Raw genomic sequence first — 23,341 nt, 5'->3', positions numbered from 1 at the left:
AAAGTAAAAAAATGGCCATAAATTTGGATGGCATGTCATGCAAAAAGAATTCAAGAGTTCAAAGGTCGAAATGGCCATAAATGATAATGGCATTATAATTCTTAAAAATCGCCATAAATTTGATTCTCTTGTTTTGTGAAGACAGCATGCAAAATAGTCTGTGTCAATGCGGCATGTGGGGGTTTACGTCACCAGTGCCTTCCCCAGGAATTTGTTCAGGCGCCCCGGGGGTGGGTTCGGGATGGGTGTCCCCTCCCGACGTTGATTTTTTTTTTAAATTTAACGTGTCAATTCACGTTCTGTGGTGCGTTATAACTAAAAAAACAGCGTCAAAAGACGTCATTTGGTGCGCTATGACTCTTCAAAAAAATCCCCCAGTCATTTAAAAATATATTTTTTTTTATATTGTTTAATTGTTTTAAAACTTTTCCGCACAGATAGTAAACTCCCGACTCGAACGATTCCCCAATACATCCGTTTCAACCCGACTCTATTACTGTATACTTACTATTATTCAAGTTTCTATTTATTACCCGATAATCCCGTTTATATCAATCTCTTTCTGGTAAATATTTACGATAAAAGCTTTCAGTTATTTCTTTAACACAAACCTTGCCATTTTTTAAGTGACTATTTATAGATTTGATGAAATATTGCCTCTGAATATGCGTCAATCCCCTGACCTGTTGTGTGCTTGTTAAAACGCTCAATCGACACCATTTGTATGCAATAGACGCGACGTTGTACATGCTGCATAATTTTCGCGCTCTTTTTAATTGAGAAAAAGATTCGACGCAAAATAAATTTGCACTGCTAATTTGAAGCAAAAATATTTAACGTTGCGGTAACATTTACATTCGGAAGTGTGTTTCGGATTAAAAACGCGTTAACATCGACTTACGGTAATGGGTTTTGGATTACAAATTTAATTATTCCCATTTGAGATTTCAACAAATATTAACTGTTGCGTTATAAATTCAACGATAATTTGTTTACACACTTTACGAGTCGAATAAATGTTTTGACGGAATTATGCATGAAATTCACGTTGTCCACGAGGATCACGGCCGGTTGCCATCATCAGGCTTCTAACTATCGATTATCTGACGAAACATTTACAAGTGTGCGTAATTAATTCAACGAAAATTTGTTAAAGCGCATTACGTGTCGAATAAATGTCAGAAAAACAAGGTGAATCAGTTCTTTAAATGGACATGTTGAAATATACATGTACTGGAATTAAATTAATTGTTATCACATAATTGTAACTGGGAGTCATTTGCACAACTTACTCGCTATAATAATTAATTGTTTACCACTTGCAATTAATTTCTCGTATTAATTATGAGTCATAGGTAACACTTGTTTACAGTAAAAAGGTGTGATGATGATGCCCGAAACCGTCTTTAATGTTCTGTACTGTACTAATTACCGGTTTTATATTACTCAAATGGTACAACTTCTTGCTAATCAAGCTGCGATAAACTCTTACTTCATGCCCGACGTCAATCAAAAATAATGGTCGATAGTTAACCCCGCCCTCATAAGCATTCGCGTAACCGATTGGACGATGAACTTCACAGTTTGACGACTGGAAAGTTACCAGATACATCCTTGTCAGCATTTAAATGACCGTGTAATGTGGCTAGAATAATCGATACGCGCGTCATGCTATTCTCTTATCAGTGGATTATCCATTACCCCATGTGGTGTTTATGGCGATTACTTGTGAAAGTAGGTACCGAGTGCTCTTTTAAAACAGGGAATATTGATACACTGATAGGGAAACCTTGATATTTTTTACAATCTCCACTTTCTTTTACTGAAGAATACACTGATTGGAAAATTTCAAGCGCCCCGGGAACTCTGATTTCGAAATTCAAGCGCCCCGGCAAGGGGCGCTTAAATGGCCTGGGGAAGACCCTGCGTCACGTCTGTGACAAAGCTCTAGTTTTTAGTTGTTCATGGAGTGTTATATGTGTATATGTATATATAGATACAGTACACTCCACGCGTTTTCCCCAATTTCCCTCCATACTCCGCGGGTTTTGACCTGGAGGGAGATTAAGAAAATCCCGCTATACGCGGCGTTTGCATGATTTTGGACGCGGCGGTTAACGATCGGCAAAACTGATAAGCCGACGCGGCGGCCCTTGGCGTTGGCAACGCGGGGGAAACTCCGCGTTTTACGAGATAACGATCAATTTAATTTTGTTTGACTTCCTGATTTTCAAATAAAATTACATTTATTACAAGTACATACATGTACATGTAGTATAATATTTACAATTAAAACAAAACAACCAAGATAGATCGATCCCGACGTGGTTGCAGAAGTAGTTGTTGTTGTATAGAAAACTCGTTGATTTACGACACACAAAATGTCGTCTTTTAACTAATACTTACCAATTAATATAAACACAGTTTGCAACATTGTTTTTATTTTGATAATTTAATCCAAAGTTTTCATGTAAGCAGGTGATTTTCTATACTGAACATGTATACAAATGACCAAGGACCCTAAAAATCTCGCAAATCTGTGTGAATTGACAGTTTGACTTAATCAAAGAAAAGCCGCTTCCTGTCTAAAGGCATAACTTACTCAAGTGAACACGTTCAACAAATGCATAAGGAATGGTTTTAATTGTCGGAACAAAGTCAATTCTCTGCTCGCTAATGCATTGATTTTCTCTTTGTTTGTAGGTTATTCCATTGATTGCTAAAAGGTGGTAACTATTGACTTGATAATTGCATTTTATATTCACAGTTGTATTCTTGTTGCGTCGACATTCTAAACAATGTTTACCAGTAATTATGGACCAAATCGGCAGAGTGACATTTACACATGTTAATCCCTTTTGTCAAAACACCGCAGACAGCAGTCTACACAATTGGTCAGTAGACAAGCTTTGCGTGTTTTCATAACGTCAAACACTTCAAATCCAGTTCCGCCCAGATGTCTTCTTTATTCAGTTTACAGTACAATTAGTGTTAAAATAATTACTCTACTAAAATACCATAACGATAAAGATTCGGCGTGTTCGATTTGAAATTATTTTAGAGGAAATATCAACTTATTCGCGATATAATTTCGTTAATAAATACCAAAGAAACTTTGAACCGAAATCAACAAAATTCAATGTTCTCTGCGCTACAAAGTTTGTATAAAAAAAATCAATACACGCACGCTTTGCAGGAGTATACATTGTACCTTGACCTTGTACATTGCAGCATAATTTTCGCGCGCTTTTGTCGGGAAATATATACATGATGACTGTATATTGGAAGCATTTGTAAACGTCGTGTTAACAATTAAAAATCGTAGTGTGTTTCGGATTACTAATTATTATTCTCATTTGGAAATTTTACGGAACATTATTCTTGTGTCATATGTGTTATGATTTAAATATTAATTTGTCAAATGTATTATATTAGACTAATTCATATTGTAGACGTACCTGTGAATTAAAAAACATAATTTTTATACGTATTAATTTTCTATACAATTATCTTTTTTATACATGTACTACAGTATTTAAACAATTTATTATAACAATGTTTTTATTTTTTGGCATGCCCAGTAGCACACTGCTAACGCGGCGTTGCGCGGCGATCACTGATAAGAACGGAAAGTGTCTGCATTTACCGACTAGCCTAAAGTAATACACGCCGCGGGAATTAGCGAACGCGGCGTAACGCCAAGCGTTTTATCGAGTTCACCTCGCTCTTCCAACGCCGCGTGAACACTCGCTAGCAGAAAAAAACCCGCGGAGGGAGCGCGTTTTTTGGGGAAAACGCGTGGAGTGTACTGTATATATGCTCTCTGGTAGGGACAGTTGAGGGTTTTTCATGATAATTTATGCTTCTATACAAAACAAAAAACTTTAGGTCAGGTCAATATTTTGCTTACCGGTATATTAGATGTTTTGAAGGACTTAAAATTCAGTAGAGACTAACAAATCAAATACAAATTCAAATAAAAATGGACTGTTAAATTTTGGAACTAAAGTTCATGACCTGTTTACTTTATCATGGAAAATTGCTTACCTATATGAATTTTATCTAGTATAAAAGGTTAGAAGTGCAAGAGCTGTATGTATCGGAGAACATTGAACTAATTACAGTCCACAATATGTTGAACTTATAAAACTGTAAAAACCATGTTTAGTTAACCCTTTGCATGCTGGGAAATTTGTCGTCTGCTAAAATGTCGTCTGCTGAATTTCTAAAATTAGCATTTTCTTAGATTTTTTTCAAAGAATACTATCAGAATAGCAAACAGTTTGGATCCTGATGAGACGCCATGTTTTGTGGCGTCTCATCTGGATCCAAACTGTTTGCAAAGGCCTTCAAAATTCAGTTCCCACACTGAGAGAGTTAATCTCTTAAGAAACTATCTTAACAGAACAGAAAACATATCAGTAAAAAGGATATTTGAAGTAACACCTTCAAAACACTATTTCCACGCATAACAGCTCTTTTATCAAACATCTGAAAGTCAAACCATCGAAAGGAAATTTTATGACTGGATTAGGGAAACAAAATACTTTTTGCCATTTGAAATATTACCATGCAGATTACAGCTATACAATCAGCCAAAAATGAGACGGCAACTTTTAAAGAAGTTATGGTATGTATGTGTCAGGCAATCCTTCTGCTACCAATTTTGTCTATATATTATATTATTCTTTGAACAAGTTGCTTCACTCTTGTTATAAAAAAGCATCAGCAGCATTTCTGTAATGATTGAAAAAATAGCTTTTAATTGCTTTCAATAGCCGACCTAGGCGTTAACTCTTTCAGTGCGGGAACCGAATTTTGAAGGCCTGTGCAAACAATTTGGATCCTGATGAGACGCCACAGAACGTGGCGTCTCATCAGGATCCAAACTGTTTGCTATTCTGATAGTATTCTTTGAAAAAAATTGAAGAAAATGCTAATTTTAAAAATTTAGCAGACGACATTTTAGCAGACGACAAATTACCCAGCATGCAAAGGGTTAATTGCTTTCAATAGCGGACCTAGGCGCTGATAACTATTAGCCTAATGGTTCTTCAAAATCAAAGGGCGTGAATGAAGCTGTTGTTATTTCTAATCAGCAATATTTAACCCTTTGCATGCTGGGAAATTTGTCATCTGCTAAAATGTCGTCTGCTGAATTTCTAAAATCATTATTTTCTTCACTTTTTTTTAAAGAATACTATCAGAATAGCAAACAGTTTGGATCCTGATGAGACGCCACGTTCTGTGGCGTCTCATCTGGATCCAAACTGTTTGCAAAGGCCTTCAAAATCCGGTTCCAGCGCTCAAAGGATTATGCTATGAAGGAAATTGCTATAGGAACAAGAAAAAATCCATATGTGGAGTGACAATACTGACATATTCCAGGTAATATCACAGGCTTCATGTGAAATCAATGGGCTTTAGCTATAGTCTCTGTTATTGCCATCAGGTGAATTCCTTTTATGGTGGTGTTAAACATAGTGCCTCTGATAAACATGTGCCTAGTTGGCCATTAAACTGGGTATTGTAGTTCCAGATGTAGTATAATTATTTTGATTTTAGTTTGGTATGGGTGTGGTAAAAGATGTGCTAATTAATTAGGTTTTAGAAGAGGTATCTTCGATGCTGTATAAGTGTTTTGTGGTTACTGTACAAGTGTTTTGTGGTTACTGTACAAGTGTTTTGTGGTTACTGTACAAGTGTTTTGTGGTTACTGTACAAGTGTTTTGTGGTTACTGTATAAGTGTTTTGTGGTTAATGTATAAGTGTTTTGTGGTTACTGTACAAGTGTTTTGTGGTTACTGTATAAGTGTTTTGTGGTTACTGTATAAGTGTTTTGTGGTTACTGTACAAGTGTTTTGTGGTTACTGTATAAGTGTTTTGTGGTTAATGTATAAGTGTTTTGTGGTTACTGTACAAGTGTTTTGTGGTTACTGTACAAGTGTTTTGTGGTTACTGTATAAGTGTTTTGTGGTTACTGTACAAGTGTTTTGTGGTTACTGTACAAGTGTTTTGTGGTTACTGTATAAGTGTTTTGTGGTTAATGTATAAGTGTTTTGTGGTGTTATGCAGAATGTGGATAAGACGTTGTTTTTGAAGACAGTTTATTTAAAGGCACTAAGCAGATAAACATGTATTATGGACTTATTGAATTTTGTTGTTGGAACTATAATTTCAAAAAGATTATTATAATTATTATGCCCCCCCCTTAAAAGAAGAGGGGTATATTGTTTTGCAGGTCGGTCCGTCCGTCCGTCCACCAGATGGTTTCCGGATGATAACTCAAGAACACTTAGGCCTAGGATCATGAAACTTCATAGGTACATTGATCATGACTGTCAGATGAACCCTATTGATTTTCAGGTCACTAGGTCAAAGGTCAAGGTCTTAGTGACTCAAAATAGTAAAATGGTTTCCAGATGATAACTCAAGAATGCTAAGGCCTAGGATCATGAAACCTCATAGGTACATTGATCATGACTGGCAGATGACCCCTATTGATTTTCAGGTCACTAGGTCAAAGGTCAAGGTCATAGTGACTAAAAATAATAAAATGGTTTCCGGATGATAACTCAAGAATGCTTAGGCCTAGGATCATGAAACTTCATAGGTTCATTGATCATGAATGGGAGATGAACCCTATTGATTTTCAGGTCACTAGGTCAAAGGTCATGGTCACAGTGACTCGAAACAGTAAAATGGTTTCCGGATGATAACTCAAGAATGCTTATGCCTAGGATCATGAAACTTCATAGGCACATTGATCATGACTGGCAGATGACCCCTATTGATTTTCAGGTCACTAGTTCAAAGCGCAAGGTCACAGTGACTCGAAATAGTAAAATGGTTTCCGGATGATAACTCATGAATGCTTACACCTAGGATCATGAAACTTCATAGGTACATTGATCATGACTGGCAGATGACCCCTATTAATTTTCAGGTCACTAGGTCAAAGAAATGACTATTATGATGGAAAGTCGATTTAGGCTGATCTCAGCTTCCATTTCATTCATCAAATATCACAAACATTTTAATTTTGTATATGATTTTTAACCTCTTAACACTCTGCATCAAAGTTAAATGATCATTCAATTTTGCAGGCTTTTATATTTGATTGGCAATACGATATACCATGGAAGCATGTCTTCATCAAACTATCCTCTGGTGACTAAAGAATTATTATAACAGATCACAGTAATAGCAACATTTAACCCTTTGCATGCTGGGAAATTTGTCGTCTGCTAAAATGTCGTCTGCTGAATTTGTAAAATTAGCATTTTCTTCAATTTTTTTCAAAGAACACTATCAGAATAGCAAACAGTTTGGATCCTGATGAGATGCCACGTTCTGTGGCGTCTCATCTGGATCCAAACTGTTTTCAAAGGCCTTCGAAATTCGGTTCCAGCACTGAAAGAGTTAAACCTGTACCACTTAGATATGTATTTTAAGGCATTTGTAGTCCCTTAGAAAGTTACTTTTAATTATAAACCTTTCTTACTAGATTCAATTTTCAAAGGCTTCATTTTCAACGCTGAGATGCTGATGAGCAGCAAACAACAAAAATCCTGAACAGGCTGTGAGTTACTCGCAGGCTGCTCTGGTTTATGCTGTTTGCACATAGCCATTTTCACTTTGCTTCTGAGTGGGAAAGGGGTTAACAATGTGAATCAGAGTGCAACCCTTGTAATTGGTCTGCTTACAATAACGCGAAATAATAAAAAGGTGACATTACTGGCCCATGGTAATGTGACGTTAACAGCTTTAATTGCTGAATAATGACAGGTCCCCTGTCTGCAAAAGTTTGGTGTATCTTCTTATGCCAGATATTGATTGAACTGCACACATATATAACTGTGTCTTTTAATACATGGACATTATTGAAACTCCTCTAACTTTTAATATGAATTATAAGGTGATTGCAATGTTACTAAAGGATTTTAAATGAAATCAATACATGTATTGCCTGACGTAGCTCAGTTGTGAAAGGATATCATTACTATCTGCATAACATGTTACATATAAATCAATGTTGTATTTATTGAAAGTGAATGAATGGTACGTGATTGACAATGTTGAATCCTTCCGCTGTGTTACAGTCTTCGAATTAGCCTATAAGCCCGAAGCCCGAGTCGATTCTTGGGCCGGTCGGTCGATCCTAAATGCTTATAAAATAGCCCGACCGGTCGATTAAATATTTGAGCGTCATATCAATAACCTGATTTATATGCGTTTTTAAGAGGCACGATTAAATTTGCTTTTTAAATGCCTAAAATGACGTTATACGTTGTAAAGAATTGCATGAACACATGCGGCCGCCATTTTTCTAAACTTTCGTGTAAACATCCGGGTATATTGCTATTTAAAGTAATGATGCAATTGACGCCCAATCTAGATGAGATTATTCAAACTGAACACGCGTAGATCACGTTCTGGGATGTTCGAGCATCGGGCACTTCGTAATGTTTTAAAATAATGACCAATCTAGAATTGTATTTAAATTTAAGAAGCGTTTTCCAAAAATGTATTTATAATTCATTAACAATGAACGAAGTAATTTTCAATAAAAGAGTCTGTAAGGGATATTGTACGCATTGGGTTAAAATAAATTGATCCTTATTACAGTTAGATTTGCATGTGTTTTAATCGATCATTCTTGCGTATTAGAAGACGTTTTTTCAGCTAATTATTAATAAGTGTAGTACTTTCGTTTGTTCTGTAATCTCGTTTTGCTACGTGACCTACTTTGCTACTTAAAATCTGTTTACAAATATACAATACTTTTCACGGTTGACACATGCTTATCAAAATATCGGGAGTAAATTAAAGAAGCAGACATTGTCATTTGGTAGATTGGGCAATTAACACACCCAGTGGCCTTTTGTTCTGAAGCCACATGCCGACAATTCAGAAATTCACTGGCAATTGTCCTAGTAATAATACGATAATAATCGATTTGCTTTAAAATAAAACCTAATACCGGTCAAACTGATTAATGGAATCATCGAATGAGAACATGTGTAATAATAAAGTTACAATAAACAGCATAATTATCTGGTGCATTTTGTATAAAATGCATTTCAAAAGGAAACAGAATACCCTTTATTACTGTAATCACATGCGTCTGTTTTTACTAATGGAAGTAGATTTTCTGATTGTAAATAACTATGTTGGTGTTCCTGGCCAAAAAAGTCATAACATTTATATTGACTTCTTCGGGCTTTTAAACATGTCTTCGGGCTATTCAAACTTCCATCTGATAAGCCCGAAGGGCTATTTGGCTAAAATATTTAGCGTGAAGACTGGTGTTACTTCTTCAACTATGGATTATAAGTGGATTAACTTTTTAAAGCAGTTTAAATGATATATGTATTGAAATTGGCCCAGTAGCTTATAATTAATGTCTGCATAATATATAACATATAGGCAAATGTTGAAAGTAAATTCATGTTTAATTTATGACAATTTGTGAATGTTGAAAAATTTAAATATTGGAATCATGCCTGTATGTGCAGTGTTCCCGCTAAGTATAAGCCTGACAGCTTGAGGTTCGGAAATGTTATTCAGGCTAAAAAAATTAATATTTAAATATTCCGGCTATATGATATGATTGTTGTATCTGTGTCTATGATGTAGAATTTGATATATTGCTAACAATATATTTTGGGGTATTGCATGATAAAACAATCTACGATCATTTTCAAATCTGCAATTATCATTGATGTAGTGCACTGATATGAACTTATGTTTTTACTGGTTTTAATTTGAAGTCTTAACATACCAGTTTGGAAAACAAATCCAGTTGGCATATTTACATATTATACAAAATTTATAATTATTTGAAAATTATTTTGCTTTTAATAGCTTTGAACTTATTTTTTTACCTAACACAAAAGTGTGTGTGCTTGCATTTTCAACATGAAAATAAATGCCAATAATTATTTTATCTTCTGCAAGAAAACAGATTTAAGTAATTAATCTGCATCAAGAATATGGGATATTTCTTTGGAAATATAAACATTAACTTCAAACGTCAAAAGTCCTGTACTCGTGATTATATGATATTAGATTCTAAACTTAATTTCTAAAACCTTTTATGATAAAGGTTGCTTGTTAGTTTTATTTGTATGGCCTGGCATGGCCTGGCATGTACTGATGCCAGGAGGGTTATAGCAATTCTGTCCACTAGTTTTTTCAGTCTTACACTTTTGTAAACAAAAGAATACAAATATATGGCTAACTTGTGATCAAAGAAATTATCCATTCATTGTGGGCAATGTCGTATTTTGTATAAATATTTAATTATTTGATTACTCTTTTGTTTTGTTGAGTGTGGAACTACTCTATCTGCTGAACATTCCTGTATCGGATAAATCAAAATTGCGTTCAACCCTTTTACGAGTTAATACAATAAGCAAGTGTATACTGATGTCTGCCGTTCTTGAACGTTATGCTGCTCAATTATTAATTACCTAAACTCCACAATTTATATAAATGTGCAATGTATATGTGTGCTGCCTTTGCGTTTCAAAGTTAAAATACTTTTCACTTAGGCTTTGAAGTTCATTGCAGAAAACCAAGGTAGTAAAAAGATTCCCCAAATTGAGTTTAATGCGTTAACCTTTAACAACACAGGGGTCAAATAACACATATCAAAATAGCAAATCGGTTGCGAATTCCTCGAACTTAGATGACTAATTTGATGGTAAAAGTTCAGAATATTTGGTATGTCAATCCCTGCAATGTCACGTGATGACGTAAAAAAAATAATTTATAAACTAAATCATCATTTTTACTGATATGCTACCTTAAAGATTAATTATAGATCTTGGTTTCCATTGCAATGCAGTTTGCTGTTGATTTTACAAAAGGCTTGTTATGATATAATAGCATACACGCCATACGTCCCGATCTCGGCGGGACAGTCCCGCTTTTGGGCCCTTTGTCCCGCCGTCCCGATATGAGGCGATTTGTCCCGACATTCGTAAAAAACGATGTAAGGTCTATAGGTTCCCAATAAAATTCGCTATTCAAGCTCTGTTTCGCTAACACTTACCCCCGCTAATCCCTTTATTGCCCCCAATTAACAATCCGATTCTACTTATCGTGTGTACCAGTGTTGTTTATGACACCTTATCAGCGATTTATCGGCTAATTATTGATTTCATCAGGCATTCACACCATGGTGGTCTTCAAGATAGTGGTCGCTTATTGCTATCGATAGTTGTATTATAATGAAATAAATGTTGAAAATTTGTTTATTTTTGTATTTGTTTGAAACGGTTTACAAAACAATTGTTTTGTAAAATTAACTCTACGTTATTAATGAGTCTTTTACATTCAATGTTTAGTTCATAAATAGCGGGATAATCCGAATGTGAAATATACCAAAATCGCAACAAACAGTCCAATAAGTGATACCCATCCTGTCTAGTGTAATTGGGTGTAATTGTAATAAAAACAACGAGGTGCTATGCATGACAGTTTGACCCTACTCCAATAAAGCTAAAAACCACGAGGTGCTATGCATGACAGTTTGACCCTACTCCAATTAAGCCGCGACAATTGACAAGTAACAAACTGCGCATGGATACATGCTTAAAAAACATCGCAACAAACAGTAAAAGTGGTACCCATCTTGTCTTGTGTTATTTTAATAAAAACAACGTGTTGTTATTCATGACAGTTTGACACTACCCCAATACAGCGCCTGACAATTCACAATTCAGTTTAATATGTGTATATAAGAAGAAAACAAAATATGATTATTAACATTAGAGAAAAATAATTCGAGTAAAGCATCCATAGACTTCTTTTGTCCTTTTGTTTTTGTTGGTGTAAATACGATTGAGGCGTTGTTGAGAGTTAAAATGAACACAAAGACAGTTTACTTCCACCAAAAACCTACCTCTGAAATGTGTACGGCCGCGCATTCCGTGTGTAACTGATGTAAATGTTCGGTAGATAGTTTACTGTAACCAGTACTTTCAGTGTACTGGATAGCCTCCCCTGCGTTAATGTTTGCCATTGCAATTAATATAATGAGTATTGTTGTCGTAATGTTCTAGATTTTGTACTCTAAACAGATGAATATTATCCTCGTTGTTTGCTATTGTCTTATTTTATAAAACTGTTATTGTTATGTTTATGATTCCATGCTTCATATCAGATGTTTTATGTCTTGAATAAAAGTTACTCACGAGTATTTGTTAGTACTATACTGACTACAGTAAAGGTGGAATGATAAATCGTTTTAGGTGTCCCGCTTTTGGGTCAAATTTCCCGACAATTTTTTATGAAATGTCCCGCTTTGGACCTAAAAAATTATGGCATGTATGATAATAGTAACAGTTGTTTAATTATTTGTGTAATGTTACGCAAAAGTCGGGGACATTGTGTGATTTTACCCATTTCCCAGTTACATTCGTTGAAATCATGTCAAATATATTGTATGGAACATAGATTTGGTTCCTGTTGTGTATGTAAATGTGAACTTAGTGTGAAGAACACCAAGAAGTTGGGAATCAAGATTATCACTCTGCCATAGATTAATATGAATTGTGTGTGCTTAACATGGCAATGGTGAACTGGATTTTAAAGAAATAATAAACGATGCAAACAGGTTGGATAGAGGAGCAGTTGACCAACCTGTCTTATAAAGGTAGGTACAGTTGGTTGAATTTTTGTTTACAAACACCCTGCAAGCATCTGCAATTATAAATTGTTTAATAGACTTTTAACGACTCTGAGAAATGGTTTAGGAAAACGGGGCCTAACGCATGAGCGTTGAGTGTCTTCACAGATTAGATTGTGAAGTCTGCACATACTTATCACAGACTACACTTTTCGCCTAGACTGGATTTTTGGTTTAGAAGAGTCTTCCATTAACTCTTTCAGTGCTGAAACCGAATTTTGAAGGCCTTTGCAAACAGTTTGGATCCAGATGAGACGCCACAGAACATGGCGTCTCATCAGGATCCAAACTGTTTGCTATTATGATATTATTCTGTGAAAAAAATCGAAGAAAATGCTAATTTTAGAAATTCAGCAGACGACATTCTAAGTCTTTTATTTGCACAAAGTAAAAAATTAAAGGGTAAAATATCAATAAATATTTGCTAAATAATACTTGTCTATAATTATTCATTATACCGTAATATGACGATATGAGAGCTGTTGTTCTATTTATGGTGAAAAAAAAAAGAAAAATTAACAAGAGTAGAAACTTGTTTCATTATGTTCATTTGTCTAGAATGTCCTTGACAGAGGCGAATTTTAGAGGAAGAAGATAATGTTTAAAAAACTGTTCATGAAAAGTAACCTCTGAATGACGTAGGGACTTTGACAAAAAAATGAAAACAGGATTAGGTCCTACCTGACAAGTCATCTTTTGCTGTCCCTTTCTGACTATAAGACCATAACTGATGGGTGCATGTTGACTTTTATTGACAATCTTCAAATAAGTTTTTAGGCTCATGTGCATAATTTATCATGTTTGGGCGGAACTTATATCATCTGTTTTGTGTAGGCAGTTTTTTGTATTGATTACTTGCTAGGGTCCAAACCAATCCTGTTTCTTTAGCGAACACCGTGACAGTGTGGTTGTTTAAACAGATTGCCAAACATTTGCTTAAGTGTTTCTTGTGTTTTGGCGTGGAAAGTTTTGTTTTTCTTCGTTTATATAACTGTTATTGTCAGTATGTAAAAACTGTCATTTCTGAGTATTGTTAATGCAACACAAATCGGGCTTATACTGTTATGAAGTCCCTATTATTCTCAAAGTTTGTAAAATACATAAAATAATATAAAATTACAATGCAATATTAATATTAAATTCTCAGTATGTTTAGGATTGGGAATACAATTAATGTAAAAATAAATTCTGTGAAGTCCCTATTTTCAAACTTTTGTGTGAGATAAAAATAGTGATATTCATATTAACTCATATGATATTAGAATATATTGGTATTTATTGAATCACCAAAAATGTCAAAAATATTCATGTGATCATTAATTACATAAGTGTTACACATAACAACATTTACCTCCATGTTTGGTTGATAAAACAATTTTATCAAACATAAACATGTGTTGGCTTTGAGTGTGACTGATAGATAAACAATTTTGAGTGGATACATGGTTATTGCAAAAAAAAAATGCACTTGATTACAATGATGTGGTTATAACGAATTGCATTTTGATGTATGAGGGTTTGAGAAGGATGCATCATTACTTTGTTTTTTGTTGAAATGTCAGGTAACTAAATTATTTATTGGCATGGGTGTGTTTGTTCTGACTCAGCTGTGTGCAGTACAGTTTAATATTGCTGACATTTTGTATGCATTATAATATGTACTCAGATATTAAATGACAACTTCTAAAATGGAATTCAATTTTTATGCCCTCCTTTGAATAAGAGGGGGTATATTGTTTTGCACATGTCGGTGGGTCCGTCCATCAGATGGTTTCCTGATGATAACTCAAGAATAATTAAGCCTAGGATCATGAAACTTCATAGGTACATTGATCATGACTGGCTGATGACCCCTATTAATTTTTAGGTCACACAAAGGTCAAAGGTCAAGGTCACAGTGACAGAAAACATATTCACACAATGGCTGCCACTACAACTGACAGCCCATATGGGGGGCATGCATGTTTTACAAACAGCACTTGTTTTTAATTATCTTTAATTCTTTCCACCAATTTTAACTTCACCAAATGAAAAATTATCTCTGATGCTTTTTAAATCAGCCAGTTTTAATTTAATAAACATGAAGAAACAATATAGCCGGTTGGTAAAATTGTGTATGTGAATTGTATTACATGACTTTGTGTGATGTAACGTAAATCACTGAGTAGTCCATGTATCGCCAAGGTGCATGTTTGTCACATAAAATGCACGAAAACTTTCAAAGAGCTTTAACCCTTTGCCTGCTGGGAAATTTGTCGTCTGCTAAAATGTTGTCTGCTGAATTTCTTAAATTAGCATTTTCTTCTATTTTTTTCAAAGAATACTATCAGAATAGCAAACAGTTCTGTGGCGTCTCATCTGGATACAAATTGTTTGCAAAGGCCTTCAAAATTCGGTTCCAGCACTGAAAGAGTTAAACAATTTGGAAACTTAATGCAAATACGAAAATGTGTATCATTAAGAAAATCATAAGATAATGTTTTTACATGAAGATTGGTTGTGTCTGTAAATGCCTCTAGAAACTACATATGAATCTGGAAATTACACACACATTAATGGGGACAGTGGAATGGAATGCAGGTAATGTTTTTGTATTCATTTGAGAGAATTTTGTAGATTGCTGCTAATGCCAAAAACTTCTTTGTTTGCAGCTCAATTTATTAATATTTATGAAAATCATAAATATTTTAATCAAATCAAACAGACTGAAAAACTTAATTTATAAATCATATGCATGTTTTTGATAGAAATTTAGCTAAACTGGCAACAAGGGCCTGAAATGAAACTGGGGGAGGGTGGCTCAAAAAGGGAAGGGTGACCTCTCTTGTGAAAAATTGTCGGATGGTAACTAATGTGCAGTTTCCTTTGAAGAATTTTTGTTCAGTAATATATTCAGCATATGAGGTATGTTCTTTATTAAAATTGATATATTGTATATTAAGAAATACTGGTTGTTAATCATTAAAATTAAAGAGATATTAACAAATATAAAAGGGACAAAAAAGGAGAGATGTACTTTAAAATGGTCGGGCATTCAAATGCAATGGGAATCCAGATATTTTAAAAGGGCATGAAAGGGTTCACCCCCTCACCCAAGCATTCACCTTAACCCTTTCAGTGCGGGAACCGAATTTTAAAGGCCTTTGCAAACAGTTTGGATCCAGATGAGACGCCACAGAACTTGGCGTCCCATCAGGATCCAAACTGTTGGCTATTCTGATAGTATTCTTTAAAAAATATACAAAGAAAATGCTAATTTTAGAAATTCAGCAGACGACATTTTAGCAGACGACAAATTTCCCAGCATGCAAAGGGTTAAGCTAAAGCAATACATCAGTAAATCAAAATGTTTTTGCTTGATTGCAATCTGTCAGTCAGATAAACAATGTGATAATCAGATCATTTATAATGTTCATGCTAAGATTTGAAGATATGTGCACATTCAATGGATGATATCACACTTTTGTTGCATTTTGCATGTCATCTCTATGGTGTAGTACGGATGTTATATATATTTTGATAAATTTATTTTTATACACCTGTTGAAAACGGGACGTATTATAAGATCATCCTTGGCGGGCGGTGTCCACAGCAGTGTCCGCTCTAATTCAAATAATTTTCATCCGATCTGCAGCAAATTTTGTCAGAAGTTTTATCATGACAATATCTAGGTCAAGCTCGAATATGCGTCATGCCGGGTCAAAAACTAGGGCACGGGGTCACTTGGTGCATTTCAAGGATTTAGCATGTTGTCTGCTCTCTAATTGAAGTAGTTTTCATCAGATCTTCATCAAATTTGGTCAGAAGTTGTGGATTAATGATATCTAGGTTAAGTTGAAATATGGGTCATGTCGGGTCAAAAACTATGTTACGAGGTCACTAAGTGCATTTCAAGCATTTAGCTCTCTAATGGAAGTAGTTTTCATCCAATCTTCACCAAATTTGGTCAGAAGTTGTGTCTAGATGATATCTAGGTCAAGTTATAATATTGGTCAGGCAGGGTCCAAAAACTCAAGGTCACTTTGTGCATTTCAAGCATTTAGCATGGTGTTCGCTCTCTAATTGAAGTAGTTTTCATCTGATCATCACCAAATTTGGTCAGAAGTTGTGTCTAAATGATCTAGGTCAAGTTCAAATATGGGTCCTGCCGGGTCAAAAACTAGGTCATGGGGTCACTTGGTGCATTTCAAGCATTTAGCAATGTGTCACTCAAATGGTAAAGTTATGCGTTGCTTAATTTTCAAAAATATAATATCATTTTGCCACTCAAATGGTAAAGTTATCAAGTTATCACAAACCTTCAAACGGGCAGTTTGGCACTCTTGAATTTTGTGCCAATTTGTAATGAATCATGTCATTTGATAGTTTTTTATGCTTGAATTGTATTTCTTTCAGAGCGTTATGTGCACATTATTTTAATATCTAAAATTCATTCATAAAACCCAGATTCATTCGTTATAGACAATAATATTGCCATTTAAATAAAACACTGTGTATCAAATGTAAAAACAAATCCCAAATTTTATTTTAAGCACTGCATCATTTCTGTTTTCATGTGAATTCTTGGTAATTGCTGCAGACATATTGATTGTAGACAGTCTGGTCTGCTATGTCACATGTCTGAGACCATTTTCTGATGCAAGATCTGCTTTTGTTGTCATGAGTTCACCTGATGAAGAACTAGTGAAAATTCCTAAAAATCTGAAAGTTACATATAATGTGGAGTTAAAGAACCAGTTTGTGAACAGATGGAAATTATGTCAAGGATGTTGAGACTGATGTGAAGCATTGCATACTTTAAAATAAAATGAATGAGCATTTAGTAATTGTAATTTACAGATTATAACCTTATATGTAAATGGTGGCTTTAATTTAGACAGAAGAGCTTAGAGAGAACACTATGATTATTTCTTATGGGAATTTGATTTTAAGCGAAGACAATTTTGTTTTTAGTATAAACTTAATATATTTTTAATATGATTTTATGATACATTCTGGTGCTAGTATAACTAATAATGTATGCTATTAAAATTAAGTGTAAAACGACAGCAACTACAACCATGTAAAAATGTGGCGTAAAGTCATGGTATAAAATAAAGACATGGTCACATTTTGCACCCAATATGATCAGTGAATTGAGTAAAGTTTGCATACTAAGGCTTTTTTTTTAATAACGTAGAAATATTTACTACTGTATTGAACTGTAAAGAAAAGATGAACGTTTGTTAGTCCCCATGGAAATACTGATCAGCTGCTTTCGAGTGTTTCCTGTTCGATCAGAATCAAAGGGTAAGATGTTGGTGAATTTGTTTGAACCTCTTAACCTGTGATATCCATAATAATTGTATACTGAAATTATTTTGAATGTTTGACTTTTTTGTGATTATTTTTTGTCCTTTGATCATCGGCTGTTGTCAATATTTACCGTAATTACACTCTTGAGGCCACTCTTATTGCCCAATCTGCATGAAATTTGGTCAGAGCATCTTGAGGCGACTCTTATTGCCCAATCTGCATGAAACTTGGTCAGAACATTTTTAGGCCACTCTTATTGCCCAATCTGCATGAAACTTGGTCAAAACATCTTGAGGCCACTCTTATTGCCCAATCTGCATGAAACTTGGTCAGAACAACTTGAGGCCACTCTTATTGCCCAATCTGCATAAAACTTGGTCAGAACATCTTGAGGCCACTCTTATTGCCCAATCTGCATGAAACTTGGTCAGAACAACTTGAGGCCACTCTTATTGCCCAATCTGCATGAAACTTGGTCAGAACAACTTGAGGCCACTCTTATTGCCCAATCTGCATGAAACTTGGTCAGAACAACTTGAGGCCACTCTTATTGCCCAATCTGCATGAAACTTGGTCAGAACAACTTGAGGCCACTCTTATTGCCCAATCTGCATGAAACTTGGTCAGAACAATATCTGAATGATATCGCGGACAATTTTGAAACTGGGTCATGAAAGGTCAAAAACTAGGTCACCAGGTCAAATGAAAGAAAAAGCTTGTAAACTCACATTAATTTTAAACTCACGTTAATAGTCAACTCTTCATAACACATTGTCAGAATATTTGTTTTAATGATATCTTAGCTGAGTTCAAAAATGGTTCTGGGTGGTTGAAAAACACGGCCACCATTTGGCTGGACATTTTTCCTTTTATGGCTATACTAAAACCTTGTTTATGCTCTAAAAGTTTCATTTTCAGTCCAATGTTCATGAAACTTGGTCAGAACATTTGTCCTAATGATATCTGGGTTGAGTTCCAAAATAGTTCCTGTCCATTGAGAATATGGCTGCAAGGGGGTTGGGGTAGTTTTCCTAATTTGGCTAAAGTAAAACCTTGTTAACATTTTAGAAGTCACATTTATAGTCCAATCTTTATCAAACTGGGTTAGAACATTTTGTTCTAATGATACGTTAGCCAAGTTTGAAAATGGTTCCAGTTCTTTAAAAAAACATGGCTGCCAGGGGGCTATTGTGAAACCTTGTTCACACCCTAGAAGTCACATTCATAGTCAAATCTTTATGAGAAAATTGGTCAGCGATTTTTTTCTAATGCTCCGCCAATTTAAAAAATGGTTATTGTTGGTGGAAATACATAGCCGCCTGGGCGCCGGTAAAGTTATATGGCTATTGTGAAACATTGTTAATACTATAGAAGTCGCATTTTTAGTCCAATCTAGAAACTAGGTCAGAAAACTTATTCTAATGACATCTTGGCAAAGTTAGATTATTGTTTTGGTTTGTTGGAAGACATGGTCTCCAAGTTGTGGGGCAGTTTTTCTTTTTAGGCTACGGTGAAAACTGATTAACACTTTATCAGCCACATTTATGATCTCTATGAAACTTGGGTGAGAACGTTTTTCTCAATGAAATATGTTGACTGAGTTTGAATCCGTGTTATGTGAGCTCAAAAACAAGGTCACTTGGTAAAACAACATGTTCATAGTCCAGAAGTCACTTTTTGTCCAATCTTCATAAAATGTCAGAAATTATTTGTTTCCATGATATCTCAGCCAAATGGGACTAGAAATTAAACATCTATGTTTCATAAAGTACTTTCCTTACTTTAACCCATTTATGCCTAGCGTCTAGAAAAAAGGCCTTGGCAAACAGCGTAGACCCCGATGAGACGCCGCATGATGGGGCGTCTCATCAGGGTCTGCGCTGTTTGCTTAAAGGAATTTCTTTAAGAAATATTCTAAATATAGAAATAAATATAAGACATCCCTAATTTTGGAAATAAAATAGATCCAATTTAGAAAGATGGGAGAGTCCACTAGGCATAAATGGGTTAAACTCCACCTTCTCAGAAAGTCGAGTTCCTTAGTGTGTCCCAGGTGAGCACATGGCTCTCTTGTTTGTGGATGCAATAGACAATGTGGTTAGCGATCACATGTGGTTAGGGAAGCAGACAATGCAGGTCCTTGCAGGAAAAACACAGCATTCGTTGGAACCCATCTGTTAAGCTGAAACAATCATTAGTGTCCTTTTCTCTCATGGCATTGAACATTTTCAAAAAGAACTTCTGACATAACATGTTGTCATAATTGATGTGTAGGAGTAAAAAGCGGGAAGTATTTTCAGTCTGTTGATTAATGGTTGTTTGATGGTTGATATGCAGAATGTTAACATTAAGTTTGATGGTTGATATGCAGAATGTTAACATTAAGTTTGATGGTTGCTATGCAAAATGTTAACATTAATTTTTATGGTTGCTATGCAGAATGTTAACATTAAGTTTGATGTTTCCTATCCAGAATGTTTACCTGTTGAAAACTCAACTCCATTAAAGATGGATATTTATGTCCATTCCCTTTAACATGTGGAAGATACCCTTTAAACATTATAAGTAGGGGTGCTAAGTATAGTTCCCTTCTGCAAATCACTTTGAATATCTTGCAATAATATAAGTTTATTATAAAGCTTGCCTTTTGGTTTTATTTACCTTCATTTATTTTGTACAAAGTATAGGAGTATGATTCTCTATGTTAACAAGGTAAACGGTTGTTTTGTTTCTTTATTATTTAGCATTCAAGTTTGTGTAGTGTTGGCCCTGTCAGATTGCCACCAGAGAGACAGGCATCACAATGTTTGCAATTTTTAGTTGTCTGTTTATTGCATTTTCACACTCAGTACGTAGATTTTACTTATTGACAGTTACAAATATTTCATTTAACTCTTTCAGTGCGGGAACCGAATTTTAAAGGCCTTTGCAAACAGTTTGGATCCAGATGAGACGCCACAGAACGTGGCGTCTCATCTGGATCCAAACTGTTTGCTATTCTGATAGTATTCTTTGAAAAAAAAATGAAGAAAATGCTTATTTTACAAAGTCAGCAGACGACATTTAAGCAGATGACAAATTACCCAGCATGCAAAGGGTTAACATAGCTTAACCCTTTCCCTCATAAGAAGCAAAGTGAAAATGGCTATGTGCGAACAGCATAAAACCAGAACAGCCTGTGAGTAACTCGCAGTCTGTTCAGGTTTTATGCTGTTTGCTGCTCATCAGTACCTAAGGGTTGGAGATGAAGCTTTTAAAACTTGAATCTAGGAAGAAAGGTCTTTAATTTATTATAACTTTCTAAGGGACTACAAATGCGTGAACATGCATATCTCATTGGTGAAGGGTTAAAATAATTTGTAAGGAGGTGGCTTACATGATATCGATTGTGTGCTTCTTGTATTTTCAGTACTCTGTGCTGATAGGGTGACACAGATGACCAAGACGTACAATGACATAGAGGCAGTTACTCGATTACTTGAAGAAGTAAGAAAACATTAGATTTATTTGTCAAATAAAGTCAAACTTCAGCAGCACTTGCTGGAAAGAAAACCAAAAACAATGCAGGCTTTTGTTTAACAGAACAATATGTGACTCTTCCGCTTGCTGCCTCTGAAAACTTGAATTGGGAAACAGTTGATGAAATACCAACTACAGCATGCATGTTGTAATACACAAATATTTAGCAGCTAAAGTTGGAGATAAAATTATCATCATACATTGACAAAATCACTGGTTTTTATGATCAATGGATCTTCATTGCAAAAGAGTGTTGCGCAATGATTATTGCATGTCACGCATGAAACTGACTATTGGCTGGTTAATCATAATCATCATATGGCAGCTTCAAACTTGATACTTGCTATGCAAACATGCTGGGGCAATAATCCCATATCAGATACTTAGTTTCAATATCGACCGTTAATGATCCATTTAAGTTGTTTTAAAACATGGTCTTTACACCATCATTAGGATGGTATCCAATGTTTACGGCATCAACAGCCGTCTCCAAGCTATTGTCATCAGGTTTTTATAGGATTTAAAATCCATTCATAGCTTTCAGTGCCAGCATTGGAAGTCTGTTATTAATTCATGATCTAGCTGGAGGCTTTTGAAACCACCTGCGACTGAATGCCTTCACAAGCCTTCCTGCTATTGATCAGATCAAGTATTTTCATCGAGTTATTACATGTATATGAATACTGACTGTTTCATATCCTTTCTTTTTTCCATTAGGTGTTTGTTTATGAGCTCTATTACTATTGCATTGCATAAGCTTGTTAATTCACATACTATTACAATGCATAAGCTTGTTAATTCACCTACTATTGCATTGCATAAGCTTGTTAATTCACCTACTATTGCATTGCATAAGCTTGTTGATTCACCTACTATTACAATGCATAAGCTTGTTAATTAACCTACTATTACAATGTATAAGCTTGTTAATTCACCTACTATTGCATTGCATAAGCTTGTTAATTCACCTACTATTACAATGCATAAGCTTGTTAATTCACCTACTATTGCAATACAAAAGCTTGTTAATTCACCTACTATTGCAATGCATAAGCTTGTAAATTCACCTACTATTGCAATGCATAAGCTTGTTAATTCACCTACAGTACAGCCAAAGCGGAACAAACGTATTTCGCGATCCGCGGCGGCAAGGCGAAACGAGTCGATGCCGCGTCAGTCGTTGAAGCCGCGTCAGTATGCGGCGGCAAGTCGCATTTCGCCGCGAAACTTCGCATCTGTCCGCCGAGGCATGCCGCGGTCCGCGACATGATGCCGAGTCGATGCGATCATGAAATATTATTTTTTTTAAATTATTAGTTACATGTAGTTAACAAATTTTGAAAGAACAATTATAATAATAATTAAAATCATAATAAATTTATTGTGCGCGGATTGTATTAGCATATACATGTAAGCATGGTTAATGTCTGGCCAATTATTAAGTTTGTTTCCCGCCCGTAGCGTATGTATTTCACACATAAAAAAGGTCACGTAATTATGTTTTCGCACATACAAGTGGTCAACGCTCCAGCATATGGTGGATTTATAAATTAATTGCATGTTGATTCCGCTATTATATTTTAGCTGAGAAAATTAGCAGTTTGAAGCCACATCAATAATCAAGACGGTGACGACGTATTTGTAGTTTTGTTAATTATCAGCTTATTATAACTATTGTTTGAATATGCGTATATAAACACGTTTTATTTTGTTCATATTATACAGTTAATATCGCTACTAATTACCCGATAATCCCGTATATTCCAGTTTTAAAGCAAATGCTGGTTAATATTTACGATACACAAACATTCTCGATATTTCCTTAAGTAT

General features: G+C 35.0%; 1 protein-coding gene across 5 annotated transcripts in view; it reads left to right on the top strand.

Moving 5' to 3' along the window:
- The window catches only part of LOC127848777 (trafficking kinesin-binding protein 1-like), a 75,042-nt gene that overhangs the window by 14,026 nt on the left and 37,675 nt on the right, over window positions 1-23,341 (top strand). For 2 of the 5 annotated variants that reach the window (XM_052381388.1, XM_052381384.1), the window contains one exon: window positions 21,402-21,478. In XM_052381388.1, coding sequence (XP_052237348.1) covers window positions 21,428-21,478 — 51 coding nt within the window. In that variant the 5' untranslated portion in view covers window positions 21,402-21,427. Of the gene's footprint in view, window positions 1-12,560; window positions 12,665-17,869; window positions 17,987-21,401; window positions 21,479-23,341 lie in introns of those variants that run through there. The other 3 variants (XM_052381383.1, XM_052381382.1, XM_052381386.1) reach the window with 3 other exon arrangements.

This window comes from Dreissena polymorpha, chromosome 10 (genome assembly GCF_020536995.1).
Source record: "Dreissena polymorpha isolate Duluth1 chromosome 10, UMN_Dpol_1.0, whole genome shotgun sequence".
Lineage (NCBI taxonomy): Eukaryota > Metazoa > Mollusca > Bivalvia > Myida > Dreissenidae > Dreissena > Dreissena polymorpha.
This window is presented reverse-complemented; position numbering and strand designations above follow the sequence as displayed.